The 16,039-nt window shown below is 43.2% G+C and overlaps 1 protein-coding gene across 1 annotated transcript in view; it reads left to right on the top strand.

Annotated features, from left to right (window-relative positions):
* LOC148517324 (fragile X messenger ribonucleoprotein 1 homolog B) overlaps nt 1-16,039 on the top strand; it is a 68,292-nt gene that overhangs the window by 47,311 nt on the left and 4,942 nt on the right. The window contains exons 13-15 of the mRNA XM_088478848.1: nt 1,306-1,501; nt 7,594-7,770; nt 15,499-15,581. Coding sequence (XP_088334974.1) covers nt 1,306-1,501; nt 7,594-7,770; nt 15,499-15,581 — 456 coding nt within the window. The remainder of the gene's footprint in view (nt 1-1,305; nt 1,502-7,593; nt 7,771-15,498; nt 15,582-16,039) is intronic.

The following is a 16,039-nucleotide window of genomic DNA, read 5'->3' as shown; positions in this document are numbered from 1 at the left end:
TGGAAATTTTTAGAATTTAGCTTTAAGCCTAAATTTAATAAATACTTAACTACTTTTTTGTAACATGCACTTATCAATTCCCCCCTCACCTGCATATTTGCATTTATTAAAAGGGTTGGAACACCCCTACCAAAATAAACTGATCACTGTGCTTTTACCTTTTATCGGGACAGGACACATATTAGCAATTCAAAACGGCAGGGAGATTTGCCTCTAAGGCATATGACGTGTGTCTGTCTGAATGTGAGTCAGTCATGGCGTAATCTCTGGCCCATCTCCAACCAGGTGCCATCTTTTGTCCCAAAGGTTCTGTTGTTTTAGTCTCTGAAGTATCTTTGAGTAGTTTGTGATGAGACCACATCAGGTTTTTCTGTGCAAGGCATGGTCTAACCCAGGGGTGGGGAACCTTTTTTCTTCCGAGGGCCATTTTAATATATATAACATTATTTGCGGGCCCGGTGCAGGCCACACCCCCTCCGCGTGACTTCACACGGGGGCAGGATCACAATCGCCGGTGATTACAGAAATGCCCAGAGCATCCTGAGGATGCTCCGTGGAGCTGTAAGGTCAGCCGTGTGACCGTCTGAAGTGACCTAAGGACGCTCCAGACGGCACTACTGCATACATTCTGGCTGCAGGGTGCCATTCTAAGCACACTGATGGCCAGATGAGGCTAGCAGAAAAAAGCTCCGAGGGCCAGACCAAATGATTCCGGGGGCCTTATACGGCCCCTGGGCCTGAGGCTCCCCATCCCTGGTCTAACCCCTTTAAAAGTAGTTAAAATAGTGTACCGTCTGCTTGCCTTGTCAAAGGTAAAACAGCCATAGCAATGGAACTGTTGCTCTAATAGTCAAACTATTCTGTTCATCTGTTTCTGTTTTTTATGAAGTGCCAAAATATCATGCACCACTGTACAATCTAAAGGTTTGCATACATAACTTTGACAAAGAGGGAATGTTGCAATGTAAAAGATCACATTGCAGTATTTGTTTGTCTCTATAAAGTAATAATACCTAACATTTCTCAAAGGTGTAAAAAAATAAAAACAGTTAGTTACAATTAGCTTATAAGTTTTGATCTATAAAGTTCAATTAATACAAATCTCTGCATGGTTGGTTGTTCTGTTTTTGTATTTGTGTATTTGCACCGTTAAGCAAATGTAAAGTAATCATAATTGTTTGGAAGTGCATGTCACTGTAATGCACAGAAAATTATAAAGGTGTATCTAAATTTGCTAGATGTCTGAACTGATATGATGTTTTTTCCAAGCCATACATTTATCTTGTGTATTCAAATGAATGCTAGGAAGTGGACCAACTCCGACTGGAGCGGTTGCAGATTGATGAGCAGCTTCGACAAATTGGAGCCAGTTCAAGGCCGCCTCCAAATCGTCCTGACAAAGAGAAGGGTTATTTGAGTGAGGACTGCAGTGGCATAGGACGAGGTGGTCGGCCTTACAACAACAGAGGGCGCAGTAGGCGGGGCACAGGATATGCCTCTGGTGAGTCCCTGAGAATGCTGAATATATGCCAGCTTTTTCGCAAAGTTTGTTTGAAACTATATGTACTATTTTGACATCATCATAGATGGGTGTTCAGATGACAAAAACAAACATAGGAATGTTTATTGGGAACAGTATCCACATGGACATGTGACTTGCCACATCTATATAAAGGTGCATTTAAGTGCTGTATCAATATTGTAAAATCTAAATAACATTTCCTGTGGACATGTGTTTAATGAGATTTTGTTTTTTCACATCATTGTTCCTTCCACTCTATGGGCCTGGTTCCGAGTTATTTCACACATGAATGATTATCGACAAACTGTGCATGTGTCTAAGTCACACTGCTCATATGTCAAGGTACATTACCGTAGTGTGATTGGCAGACTGGGAGTGTTTAGGGGAAGTAAAGGGGAGAGGCTGCAAAGAACACAGGCATGGTTGCGGCTGGGGTTGGGGGGTGTCATAGCCTGCGATCCAGTGCACAGTAAACATGGCTCCTGCATCTCTGTACACACGCCATTCTGTGAAACCATAGTTTTTTCTTCAGGGTCCATAGGCTCCACAGGGAAACCTTGGGGTGTAGGTTGGATCTGAATCCCGGGCACCACGCAGTTAAAGCTTTAGCTCCCAGGATGCACTGGTCCATCCAACTTATACCCCGCCCTCGAGCCAGAGGCACCTCAGTTTACGTTGGTGCCCGGCCGAAGTTGGGTCACTGTATGCATGGGGGTGGGGCTGTTTAGCAGCCTCAAAGCTAATTTGATTTTTTGGATTTGGATAGTTTTTCTTCCACCAGAGTGCACAGCTGCAGACTGTCCATAAGACGTCTGCTCTTCCGCTTCATCACCCCGCCGGCGCGGCAACACCAGTACCGATCTGGGGATCTCGGCGGGACCCAGAGGTCTGTGCTAACCAGGCCCCGCGGGACATCCCGGACTGCGGCCGGATGTACGGGGACAGGTAAGAGCGTATTAGCAGTCCTACCTCCGGTCTCTGGGGACAGACCGGAGGTGCTGACTGTGGAAGCAGGCACACAATACCCTGCGCTCCACTAAACCACCAGGGACTTTTATTTGGTGAGGGAGACAGCCTTCCATGTTTAGCGGCTTCTCAGCTCAGCGCGCCTTTCCACTGCGGTCTGGCTCTGCTGAGCTCTTTCCTCCTGTGGCCATGCCCCCTCTGAGGTCTCCTGCGGCCATTTTTTTGGTGGTACAGTTGCAGATCTCTCAAGACAGCGGGTGGTCCAGTCCCCCTGCATATCTCTCCCTTCGGTTGATTTATGCAGCACTATAGTCTTCCCAGTCACTGAATCTGGGCATTTGATTGTAGTGCCACTTTGCAGTATACTTTCTGCATTGTATGTGACTTATGCTAGCGCTGCCTGTCTGTGTCTTCATTTCCAAACTGTCAGCTTAGGTCTATACCTCTATATAATAATTGTGAGGTCTGACACATACTTCTGTGTGCTGCACTGTGCCATATTGCGCAAGGGGCTCCTGCAGCTTACCCAAGCATCAGTCAGGACCAGTGTTTTTTCTCTGACTATTACCTTAACATACAGGTGTATTCAGGGGTTTTCTTGCCTCACATTTATAGAAGTATTTGTGAGGTTTTGTCACATACATTTTGTTGCTGTGTGCTCCTGCAGCCTACCCAGGCATAAGACAGGACCAGTATATTGCTTCCTACTAGTAACTTACATACACGGTGGTTGCATTATACCCAGTGCCATATTTAGTGCCATTTACTCTGCAGCTAGCAAAGGCAGGAGTATTAACAGTCATCTGCCCCCATACTGCTATCGGGCAAGTTATGGGCTGCAGGCTTAAGTGAGGAAGATTTGATAAGGGCTACATATAACCTGGGCTCCTTTTCTCAGGTACTGGCCACTATTGCAGATCCGGCTCGGATTCCCCTGATGGGGTTGTCACAGTAATGCCCCCTTTGGGGCTGTCACACCAGGTTCAGGCGATACAGGTACCTCCTGTTCCCCCACATGGGTAGACGTACTCTCTAACTCAGTACAGAGGCTGATGGCTACATCTAATGCCTCTACCCAGTAAACCCTTTTACATGTCCTGTGTTATTGTCACAGTCCACACACAGATGCTCATCTGTCTAACCCTGACAACTCTCCGGAGGAGGATGAGAGTCAAAAATTAATATTCCCACCTTGGTGCGAGCTGTCAGATCCATCTTATTAATAGAAGATGACAAGTCACCCCCTAAATCCAACAACAAAGCAGCTTCAACAGAATTCGGATCAACTAGCTGAATACATGGCTGCAGCCTAGCAATCGACTGGTAAGAGGTTTTCAACCACAAAAATGTCTGTCCTCAGGTTACCTTTTTCCTGCTGCTCATTATATCCCGCGTTAGATTACAAGCGATACGTTGCCTATTACTACAGTTACTTCCTTAAAGGATCCTACGTTTGGGAAGGTGGAAGCTTGCCTGAAATCGAGGTACTCTCTTTCAGGGGCTATAGAAAGCTTGGCTGATGCTATTGAGGACTCTTTTTTTTTTTTTTTTTTTTTTTTTTTTTTCCCCTCAGAAGCTTCTAGGGATCAGATGTCTTTTGTTGCTCACATTCGAGATGCAGCTTCCTTTATTGGGGAAGCAACATTGGATGCCAGTCTCCTAGCCTCCAGAGTTTCAGCCGCGACTCTATCTGCCCGCCGTACCCTGTGGCTGTGCTCATGGAAGGCGGATGCGTATTCCAAAAAATGCCTTGAAGGGTTACCCTATAATGGAGAGATCTTGTTTGACCCTGATCTTGACTAGATTGTAACCATGTTGGCAGCGTCGAAAATGGCAATTCTGCCTTCAGCTACTTCCACTACAAGGCCTCGGGCTGGCCTTTCGTCCTCGAGGAAAGCGAAAAGGCCAGCCCTTTCCTAGGCAGTCAGCCTCAACGAGGGCCGCCAGACCCAGAACCAAGCAGACCTAGAACACCAAACGCCCTGCTTCTAAACTCGAGGATAAACACTTAGCCTGAACTATCTGGGGGTTCCCAGAGTGGGAGGCCGACTTCTTCGGTTCACCCAGAACTGATGTCTAACCACCACGGATGCTTGTGTTTGGCTTCACTTCCTTAATCTGCCCATACATATGTGACCAAATTGGCTGTACTTGTGACTGTTTCATTTATTTAGCTGAATTGTCAGTCCCATTAAAATTTCTCTAAAGGCGCGTCTAGAATATTACTGTCTCCCTAATTACAGGATTCCCATACCTATCGGAACACCCTCAAAATTACAGAGCAAGTTTGGGTATATGTTAGGCTTTCTCGCTTATTGTATAGATAGACATGTTTTTATCTGTTCTTTTTGCTCGGCCAGAGTTTTGGACCTAGCTCCACCAAATTTGGCAGGATATTGTAGTTTGACCAGGATTAGGTTTTTGCCTAGGTTTGAACTTGGTCGGTGCAACACACTGTCACACAATCCTTATAAATGAAACAGGTTCCGGGGCTGGCTCAAGTGAAATTGGCAGCTTGCCAAAAATCTTTGTAAAAGCTCTAAAAGTATCTTGTTAACTTCACAGTCTGAGCAAGTGTCAAACTTTCTACCTCACACAAATTCATATTAAATCCAGAGTTCTGCACCTTGCTATGCGACGGGGCATCCGACGGCCGACATATCGGGCGGTCCCCACACACGGAGTAATCGGGGGGCCGACCGCCCAATATGCCGGAACCCCCCACCAGCATACCGCTGCAAGGGATTGTACATCGCATCCCCAGATCAAGTGAACCATGTTGTAAAATCTGGAGGTGCGATGTACGACCCCACGGGTGTGCGCACTGGCTGATATCATGCCCATACACGGTACGATATAGCAGCAAAATCGTACCAATCCGTCGTATCGGCTGCTATATCGCACAGTGTATGGGCACCTTTAGTCCTTTCTAAAGTGACCATATATATTAGCCCTCTGTGTTTGCATGCAAGGGCATAGCTAGAACTTTGTGGGCCCCATAGCAAGATCTTAAGAGGGACACCCCCACCCCGAGGTAAAAAAAACCCACATTTGCCCCCACATAGAGCCCATTCAGATTATGCCACACAGTTGTACCCCTTATATACCTTAGGCCACGCAGTGGTAGTGCCGCTTATACATTATGCCACAGAGTAATGCCCCTTACGCATTATACCACACAGTAATGCCCTTTACAGATTATGCCACATAGTAGTGCCCCATATAACACATTCCACGCATAGTAGTGCCCCCTACACATTGTACCGCACAGATTATAATGCCCCTTCCTCCCCGTGTCCCTCCAGCAGCCTTTCACCTCCCCCTGTGTGCCGTCAGCAGACTTAAGGTGTTGATTTGGGGCCGTACTACCAGTTAATTAAAGCTAGCGCACTAGCAGGCAGAGGCAGACATGGACAGAGAGTGCTGGCGCAATTCAAATCTGCCGCCGGTCGCGTGCCAATTGGAGCTCGTGGACCAACAGTCAATCAGGAGCTGCCACTGCTGATTGGCTGCCGGTCCGCGAGCTCTGATTGCCCCGTGACCAGCGACGCTGTCTTTCCATGGCTGCCTGCCGCTGTGGGCTGGCACCAAATCAACACCCTCGGCGGCCCCGACTAGACTGGGCAACCTTGTGTGCGTGACTGGGTGCAGGGTCACCGGTGGGCCACAGAAGCAGCTCAGGCACCATAGCAGCCGCACTCCTTGCACTTGTTACGCCACGGTTTGCATGCATGTTAGCATACAGTTGGGTCCTTTTCAGGATCAATAGAATGGAGTTATAGGCGAGGTCAATGTAGAAAAATAAAGGCTGCAGGTGTACTTCAGGGTCCAGTCTTCAACCGGGCAACGCCAGGTATCCCAGCTAGTTTTTAATAATAGTTCAGTTGCAACCTTCTGGGGGCATTCATACAGTTTAAAAAAATAAATCCAAATGTTTTATTTGTGAACTAATCACCCAACTAGCAAAACTACCATTAATACCACTCCTGGGATACCTGCCGTTCTGGAGAGCTAATGCTTCAGAATTCACAGCTTGGAGGTTAAATGTAAATTCCTGTAAATTCACGTTCTCAATGTACAGCAATGGCCAAAAGTTTTAAGAATTACATAAGTATTGGTTTTCACAAAGTTTGCTGCTTCAGACCTTTTTGTCAGATGTTACTATGGTAAAATTACAAGCATTTCATAAGTGTCACTTCGTTATCACTTTTGCCTTATGGTATCATGCTGGAAAAGTCATTGTTCATCACTAACCTGCTGTTGGCTGGTTGGGAGAAGTTGCTCTTGGAGGATGTTTTGGTACCAATCTTTATACGGGACCGGCATGTGTTGCCTAAACCTAACTTTCCCCCTCTAAGTGCCTAAACCTAAGTCTCCCAGGGGGGTGCCTGACCCTAGGTCCCCCTCAGGAGCCCTAAACCAAACCAAATCCCCAACCCCCCACCCCGCCCCCCACCTTGTCATTTGTCGTGAAGCTGGTGGTCCGGATTGCGTCTGTCCCTTCCCGACTGCGTCCCCTTTATTCATGGCTGTGTTCTTAGACAAAATTGTGAGTGATCCCACTCCCTTGGCTGAGAAGCAACCCCACACATGAATGGTCTCAGGATGCCTTTTCCAGCATGATGGAGCACCTTGCCATAAGGCAAAAGTGGCTCGGGGGAACAAAATCGAAATTTTGGGTTGATGGCCAGGAAACTAGCTGGACCTTAATCCCATTGAGAGCTTGTGGTCAATCCTTAAGAAGCAGGTGGACAAACTCCAAGCATGTCAATAAAAGCCTTTGACACTTATGAAATGCTTGTAATTTTACTTCAGTACACCATAGTAACGTCTGACAAAAATGTCTAAACACTGAAACGGCAAACATTGTGAAAACCAATACTTGTGTCATTCTCCAAACTTTTGGCCACGGCTGGTTCTAGGGTATGTGAACCATGTAGAAAAGTTTCTAGTTCAGGGAAGGGTTTAACTGCATACATCTTTTAGTTAGAGGAAAAATGTATATTATTAATGAGAAAATTTGTAAAATGTATACTTACTCAAAAACACTTGTTTACCGTGTGCTGAGGACAAAAAATAAAATCATGATTAAATATTTTGGACAGGTACAAATTCTGAAGCATCAAATGCATCAGAGACTGAATCTGACCACAGAGATGAACTCAGTGATTGGTCCTTGGCACCTGCTGAAGAAGATCGAGATAACTATGTTCGGAGAGGGGATGGGAGAAGGCGTGGTGGAGCAAGAGGTCAAGGACTTAGGGGGCGTGGGGGTTTCAAAGGTAATTGTAACTTTTTAATTGTTCAAAATTATGTACATTTAACAAAAATTTTAATAAAAGTCATGTTTGTAACCTTTTTAGATGTTGAAACATTAAGAAGTCTCTGTAACATACATCAACTGATTTACCCTCTTATTTAATTATTATTTTTTTTTTTGGTTAAAAGGGAAATGTTGTACAAAGATCACATTAGTGAATTAAAATATTTTTACAGGTTTTATGTACATGGTAGAATAACGTCTGATATTTGAACTGGGTCTTTTGTCTGAATATATCTAGCTTTAACCAGACTATTACAGACAGAATCCTTTTTCTACTTATGAGTAATGTGAGGTACACACTTAGCTGACAGATCGGCGGCCGACCGATTTGTTAAGTATGTGCCTGTACATACATGCTTGTCAATCGGCCAACCGATATGTCTGGCCAGAGGAAGCAGTGTTGACGTCATTATAATTACCTCCCGTGGACAGCATTTAGGTTAAGTTGTATTTTCACACCAGCAGATGTAAACAATATATCTGCAAGATATATCGCATCTGCAGTGTTGCAGGCCAAGCAATATATCTGAACGTCATTCGATATATCGGGTGTACACACAAGGTGAAGAATAGTATTCAGGAGTTTATTTTGCAGAAAATAACTTATCCCAGCAAATTTGGGGTACTTGAAAATGGGGGCCAGCATATTTTAAAGTTGCTAAAATTAAGTTTAAAAAAACGTGAAAAATCCACCCGCCTGCAATGAAAAAAAAAATACCATTTCGCTCCACCAAAATCAAAGTGATTTTTTTGGGGTGGTAAGTGTTTTTTTTTTTTTTACATTTCACACAGTTTACTTTTGGGGACTGTCTAAAGGCTGCATGGGGGTTCCTGCAACGTTGCACCCCAAAACCACAATTCTGAAGTTTTTCCCGCCTGCTATTAATAGGCGAAACTTTTCTGCCTATTACATTGCATTAACTTTCCGCCTAGGCGAAAAGTCTTCCAAATTGAATACCGAGTAAGATCAAAACAGGCGAAAATTACTTCATCTGCGAAAAGTTTCCGCCAAAAACACGTGAAAACAGCTTTTCGCCTCAAATTGAATACGGCCCCATGTAGGTAAGGATACATTTTGTTTTGATGCAGCACTTAGGAGTCAATTTAATTCAGTGATGCAGCAATCAGGAGTCAGTTTAATTCAGTAAATTGCCATTCATGAAGCCACAAAACTGTTAAGCATAATTTTTCATGTTTTTGATGCAGTTACCAGGATTCAATTCAAATGAGCACAACTTCATTCATTGAATTGATTGGAGTATACTGTTCACTCTAGCTCTGGCGGCAGGCATTTCTGCTCGCGCACTCCTGAGTCCGTGCAGAAATGCCGGCATCGGCAGCTATCGCGCCCCGACAGAGCAACAATTGAATTGCTCTGTCGGGCGTCTAAGATAAAAAAAAAAAGCCGCCGGCAGAACAATTGAATCTCCCCCTTTGACTCTTGCTTTTGGAACAAAATCACAATGACTATAGTTCAGTGGTTCCCAAACTCTTTTAAATCACTGCGCCCTAGAGTATCAGCATTGTTTTCACGGCACCCCTAAGCCAAAAGTTTTGTAATTGAGAAATTTAGACAAAAAAGTAGCAAAATGAAGTCAATTTGTGCTTACCTGTCATCATTAGGCTCAGTTATGTAGTGGTGGACAGGTTTGCACTTCTGTTTGTCCACATATTTACATTACATTGACCATAAATAATTTGATTTGGTGCTGGACCACCAACCTCAGGCATCCCTGCAAGTCTCCCAAGGTACCCCAGAGTGCCACGGTGCACAGTTTTGGAACCACTTCTATAGTTATTTATTTAATGAGATTTTGTCTTTATTACAAATATAATCCCTATGATAGTTTACTTACTTTAGTAAGTTCCACTTTCCTCAGTATATATACGGACCCTCCTGCTGCATTGCAAACCTGAGATAAAGTTTCACCTGCTCTACGCATATTGCACATAGTGTTTGATGCTGGTCATTTCCAGCCGCTGAAGTCAGACCACTGATCCCTGATTCTGTAGAGATTCAGGGTTTCTTTTTGCCTTCTAATTAACAAAGTAAAGTGTATTTTCTGCTCTGCACCTACTTTGGCATGTAATAAATGTGTGGCGGTTTATTACTAGCACGCCTGTATTGAGTAAATACAATTTGTACTATATTTCAATGTAGGTGCTAACGAAGGCATTTAAAATCAAGCTCCAGAATTGCCCCACTCTTACAGGAGACAAACATTTATTAAGATGGATAAACGCGATACTTGTGTTTGTTGAATATGTCGTTAAAATTAATTTTCCCAGATTCTTTTAGTATTTCATAAAAAATGTTCCTGAAGTCTAGGCTCAATCTGCTGTGTAACAGGATTACATTGTAGACAGATTGCCTTCTATATATAATATTTTTATTGGCAAATAATGCAAATATAGTTCAACATCAGTAACTTGGCATTTAGGCTGGTGAGGGTCGCAGTTAGACAGAGCAAAACCCAATGCCAGCCAGATAAGAATCTTCAAGATTCTGGCAGTAGTTCTTCGGGTTCTCCATTTGAACCCCTAGATTCGGTGGAACTCCAAGTGGTTAACAGCAAAGACTTTTTTTTTTTTTTTTTTTCTGGCTATAGCATCAGCCAGAAGAGTGTCAGATTTAGGGGCACTCTCCTGTCACTCCCCTTTTCTGATATTTCACCAAGACAGGGCTGTACTTTAGACCCGCCATGGATTCCTTCCTAAAGTTGTTTCTAGTTTCCACATTAATTAGGAAATTATAGTCCCGGCCTTTCAATCACCGGACCTCTCGGCAGGTGACTCCTCTTTGGATGTGGCCCTCGCCCTCAGGATTTATGTGGTCCGTACCAGTTCCCTTCGGAAATTTGTTTCCTTATTTGTGCTCTATGGATTTTGCAAGAAAGGATGGCCAGCCAATAAACAAACATTGGCTAGATGGCTTCGTATGACTATCTTGCAAGCAGGCATTCCTTTTCCGGCTTCTGTAACTGCTCATTCTACTCTGTCTGTGGGTCCCTCATAGGCAGATCGCCATGGCACCTCGGCTGCTCAGCTTTGTCCAGACAATTCTAAGGTTCTATTCCTTTGATACCTTCGCCTCCCAGGATGCTTCCTTTGGGCGCCGGATTCTCCTCTCAGCACAGGAACATCGCCACCCTTTAAAAGGACTGCTTTGGGACATCCCCAAGGTCTCCCTGTGGAGCCTATGGACCCTGAATAAGAAAATGAGTCTTATGGTAAGAACTTAGCTTTGTTAACTCTTTGTTAACCCGCCCTGACACACCTGGCTTCAGATAGGTTTTTGTTTCTGGTCACCGTTTTCCGTCTCCTCTGTGAGAGTGTGATTCTTGTATGTACCAGTCTTCCTTCTCTCTTTTATCCTCCTTTGGCTTGTCACAAAGTGAGGTTGCTCGGGGGCAGGGTATAGGGAGAGTGGCCCGGTGCATCCTGGGAGCTGAAAGCTTTAACTGCGTGGTGCCCAGATTCCAGATCCACCGCGTCCGTTGTTAGTATTACCCAGTCCGGGATCCAAAAGGGGCGACCCAAGGTCTCCCTGTGGACCCTATGGACTTCGAAGAAAGAGAGTTAACAAACGTAAATTCTTACCATAACACTAATTTTTAACCATACTAGTAGCAACCATACTAGTAGCTAGATGAAGGGTGTATTGGGTTAGTACCGTTTGCACTGTTCGTCTATGTTCACAAAGTATTCTATTCACAAAGTATCCAAACTGAGCAGTTAAAAAAACAGTTGACTAGCATCTTAAAACAGGTAATTTCTAAATGAAACTTTATATTTGTTTATGTACTTTTCAAAGAATTTCTCATTATATTCAAAATGACCATGTACCAAATATTGTTCTTTCTTATTTCTATCCATAGTATCTTCTCCAAGGCTATGCCATTCTTCACTGTCCCTGCAGCTCACCCCCTCTGTACATATTGCAGCCTCAATAATCTACTCCCCTCTTGTGAACACACATGAGCTATTTACTTATCTATATAATTGACAATAACACACAAAACCTGTTGCCATAAAAAACCTTCATACACCTCCTACAACTATATTTATATCTCTGTCCTTCTACTTCTATTAGCTGGGTGACATATCCCCAAATCCAGGTCCTACCCTCATGCCACACTCACAACAGATTATAAATCCAGCAAACCTCAGACACATCACATGCCACTAAAATGTGCCTTGTGGAATGCGCTCTCTGTCAACAACAGACTAAAATCCATCCTGAAGCCATGACCTCTTTCAAATAACCACAAGCTTTTGGCAATAACAGAAATATGTCTCACTCAATCAGACACTTCCTCCCCTTCAGCACTCTCACACGGTGGCCTACAATTCACCCACATCTCCAGGCCTGGTAATAATAAAGGAGATGTGGTAGGAATATTACTGTCCCAATCTTTTACATACACAGTTCTCCCACAGGTGCAGTCACTCACATTTAAATTATTTGAAGTACATTCTATTAGGACTTTCACCTCTTCCTCTATGCACATTGCTGCTATCTATCGCCCACCTGGGCCACCGCAACTATTTCTGGAACAATTTTCTGCCTGGCTCCCTCACGTCCTATCCTTAGACATCTCCACCATCATCATGGGTGATTTCAATATCCCTATTGACAGTCCACAATCTCCTCATGGCTCCAAACTTCTCTCTAACCTCCTCTCTTGGCCTCTCCCAATGGGCTGACTCCTCTACTTATCAGGATGGCCACTGCCTTGATCTTGTATTCACCAGACTATATGCTCCGTTTCTGAATTCACTCAATCAAACCAACCGAGCTTCCTGAAACCCGCAGAGATATTAATGTTATTGATTTTCAACAACTAGCCACCTCTCTGCAACAATTACTCTCGCCAACTTCTATGTTCACTTCTCCTGAGACTGCTGTATCACACCTGAACCAGACCCCTAGAAATAGCACTTGATCAAGTGGCTCCAGCTACCCATCACACTCCACGTAGACATCAAACGTGGCATTCCAAATTAACAAGACACCTACAGAAACTCACGTAATGTAGAATGTCAGTGGCGTAAATCTCATAATCCAAGTGACTTCCTCACATATAAGACTATCCACCACTCTTATCGTAATGCTCTGGACACTGCCAAACAAACATATTGCCAATCTCTCATGTCTGCCAAAGCCTCTGAACCCAAGCGACTTTTTAATACACTTAAATCTCTTCTTACCCCTCCCTTACCCAGCTACTATCAATGCACGAGATCTTGTTTCCTATTTCAAGGACAAGATTGATAAGGTCCAAAATGAAATGGTATGCTCTTCCTTAGCTAGTGACCTGCTCAATTCCCAACCTTAACCCTCTGGCACATTCTCTTCATTTGACCCCACAAACAAAGATGAAGTATCTACACTCTTCTCATCCTCCTACTCTACTTCCACTCCTCTGGATCCTATACCCTCACAAATCAGTAAAGCTCTGTCCCCTGTGCTCATCTCAACCTTAACTAAAATCTGTAATCTCTTTCTCTACAGGTATCTTTCCATCACTGCTCAAGCATGCAGTATTTACTCCCATTTTGAAAAAACAAAATTCTGACCATAACTCTCTCAAATTACCGTCCTATCTCCCAGCCCCAATGCCCCTCCAAGCTACTGGAGAGACTTGCCTACACTCTCCTCACACACTTTATTAACACTTTATTAACTCGCACAACTTAATGGACCACTTCAGTCAGACTTTTGTTCCCAACACTGCAGAGACAGCAAGGATAAAGGCCATTACTCACTGCTTTTTCTTCTAGATCTCCCTGCTGCCTTTGACACTGTTGATCACTCTCTTCTCATACAAATACTACAATCCCTAGGTCATAAGGACGCCGCTCTTTCCTGGTTCTCATTCTACCTATCTGATCGCTCTTTCACTGTTTTCTGTTTCTGCCACCTCTCCGCTACCTCTATCAGTTGGAGTAACCCAAGGCTCAGTCTTAAGTCCTCTGCTTTTCTCTATCTATACTATCTATCTTGGCAAACTAATCCGCTCTTTTGGTTTTCAGTATAATTTGTACGCGGACGATACTCAAATCTACCTATCCTCCCCAGATTTGTCACCCTCTGTGCTGGTCCATGTCACTGAATGTCTCTCTGCCATTACATATTGGATGGCATCTCGCACCTCAAACTTAATTTATCCAAGACAGAATTAATCATATTTCCACCGTCCAATTGTAGTTACCAACCTGATATCTCTATCACTGTTGACAACTCCACAATCACCCCCACACCACAAGTTCTCTGCCTACGTGTCGTCCTTGACTCTAACTGTCCTTTGTTCCCCACATTCAATCTGTCTCAAAATCATGTTACATACATCTAATAAACATAGCTAAAATTCGACCTGATCTTACACAAGACACTGCAAAAACTCTAATCATTGCAATTATTATTTCCCGCATTGACTATTGCAATAGTCTCCTTACTGGTCTTCCCAAAAACAGGCTCTCACCACTACAGTCCATAATGAATGCAGCTGCGAGGCTGATCTTCCTCCCCAAACGTTCATTGTCTGCTGATCCACTCTGCCAGTCTCTCCATTGGTTACTGGTCTTCTACCGTATTCAATATAAAATACTTACACTCACACATAAAGCTATTAATCAACAACTAACAGCTATTAACATACAACTCTTCACTTATCTCAAAATATCTTCCAACCTGATACTTCCACTCTGCCAAGATCTGCGTCTCTCATCTACACGCATTACTTGTTCCCATTCACGGATACAGAACTTTTTTTTCGGGCGGCACCCACCCTGTGGAATTCCCTCCCACGCACAATATGACTTTCCGCTAGTCTCCAAACATTCAAGCGTTCCCTGAAAACTCACCTCTTCAGACAAACTTATCAGATTCCAGAACCACCCACATAACCTTCATAGCTTCCCTATCTAATTACCTCCCTTCTTACAGTCTACACTTAGCCTCATATATTTTCTTTTTCTTCAATTTACATCTTCCTGACCCTAGGTCAACTTTCCTGTGTGACTGATAACATACAAGCCCACCAATAACCTCTGCAATCTGGCTGTACCAATTTGCAATATGTAGCACCCATATAGATTGTAAGCTTGCGAGCAGGGCCCTCTTACCTTTCTGTCTGTTTCTACCTAGTTTGATTCTATTAATGTTCTTTCCATTTGTAAAGTGCAACGGAATATACTGCGCTATATAAGAAGCTGCTAATAATAATAATAATGTGTTCTAGTACTTATGACTTCGCAATACATTTACTAGTCAACCGCTAATTGCTGTTACTATTGAAACCTCCACTATTTAATGTGTTTTAATAATAACCCAAACTGTCCCATGTTAAAAACTGGTTTACGATTAGATTGTAGTGCACATGACATTGCATACCCCACTACTTGTGTGCATCTATAGACTTACTAGATCTGACCATTAGAGGGCACAGTTGACCTGAAATCCCAGTGGAAAGACACTGGTATGATAGTGACAAATGGAAATTTTAAAGTTATTAAATAAAACCGTTATGTAAGCTATGCCATGTAGAACTAGTGGTGTTTTATGTTATGCTTTATTTTCCGTTTCATCATTTAATTTAAATTGTTGTAAATGATAACCAATAAACTTATTTAAAACCTATTCCTAAAAAGCTCCGGTTATAATATTGGTTTCTGATTATTTTAGCAAATGATGACCAATCTCGAACAGACAACAGAACGCGCAATTCAAGAGAGCCTAAAGCAAGAACAGCAGATGGCTCTCTTCAGGTTAGTCAATATTTTACATGTTTGTTGTATATGTATGCATGTATAACTATATTTATGCCATCCTATTGGAGACACTGGAGAATCTAGGGCAGTATTTCCCAACCTCTATCCTCAATGCACACTAACAGGGGTATTCAATATGGGTGCGATAACATAGTTTTTTGCGTTATTAATGTAAAAAAGTGCGATATTATCACTGGTTTTAGTTTTACACCGTATTCAATTTCAAAGACTTATCGCAGTTTTGAAAAGTCTTTGCTAAAAAAACGGGGATAAGTTTTCACCATTGAATAGGTGTCGAAAAAAGTGCAGAATTGGGGTTTAGGGGTGCAGGCTTAAAAAAATGCACCCCTGGGAATGAAATTTAAAAAAGAACTGTCAAAAAAAGTAAAAAAAAAAAAAATAGGGACACCCCAAAAAATTAATTAAAAAATTGGGGTGAAAAAAAAAAATGGGAA

Source organism: Taudactylus pleione, unplaced genomic scaffold, assembly GCF_031769625.1.
Source record: "Taudactylus pleione unplaced genomic scaffold, aTauple2 ptg000222l, whole genome shotgun sequence".
In the NCBI taxonomy this organism is placed as follows: domain Eukaryota; kingdom Metazoa; phylum Chordata; class Amphibia; order Anura; family Myobatrachidae; genus Taudactylus; species Taudactylus pleione.
The sequence above is the reverse complement of the archived record's forward strand: the minus strand, read 5'-3'. Positions and strand labels throughout refer to the sequence as shown.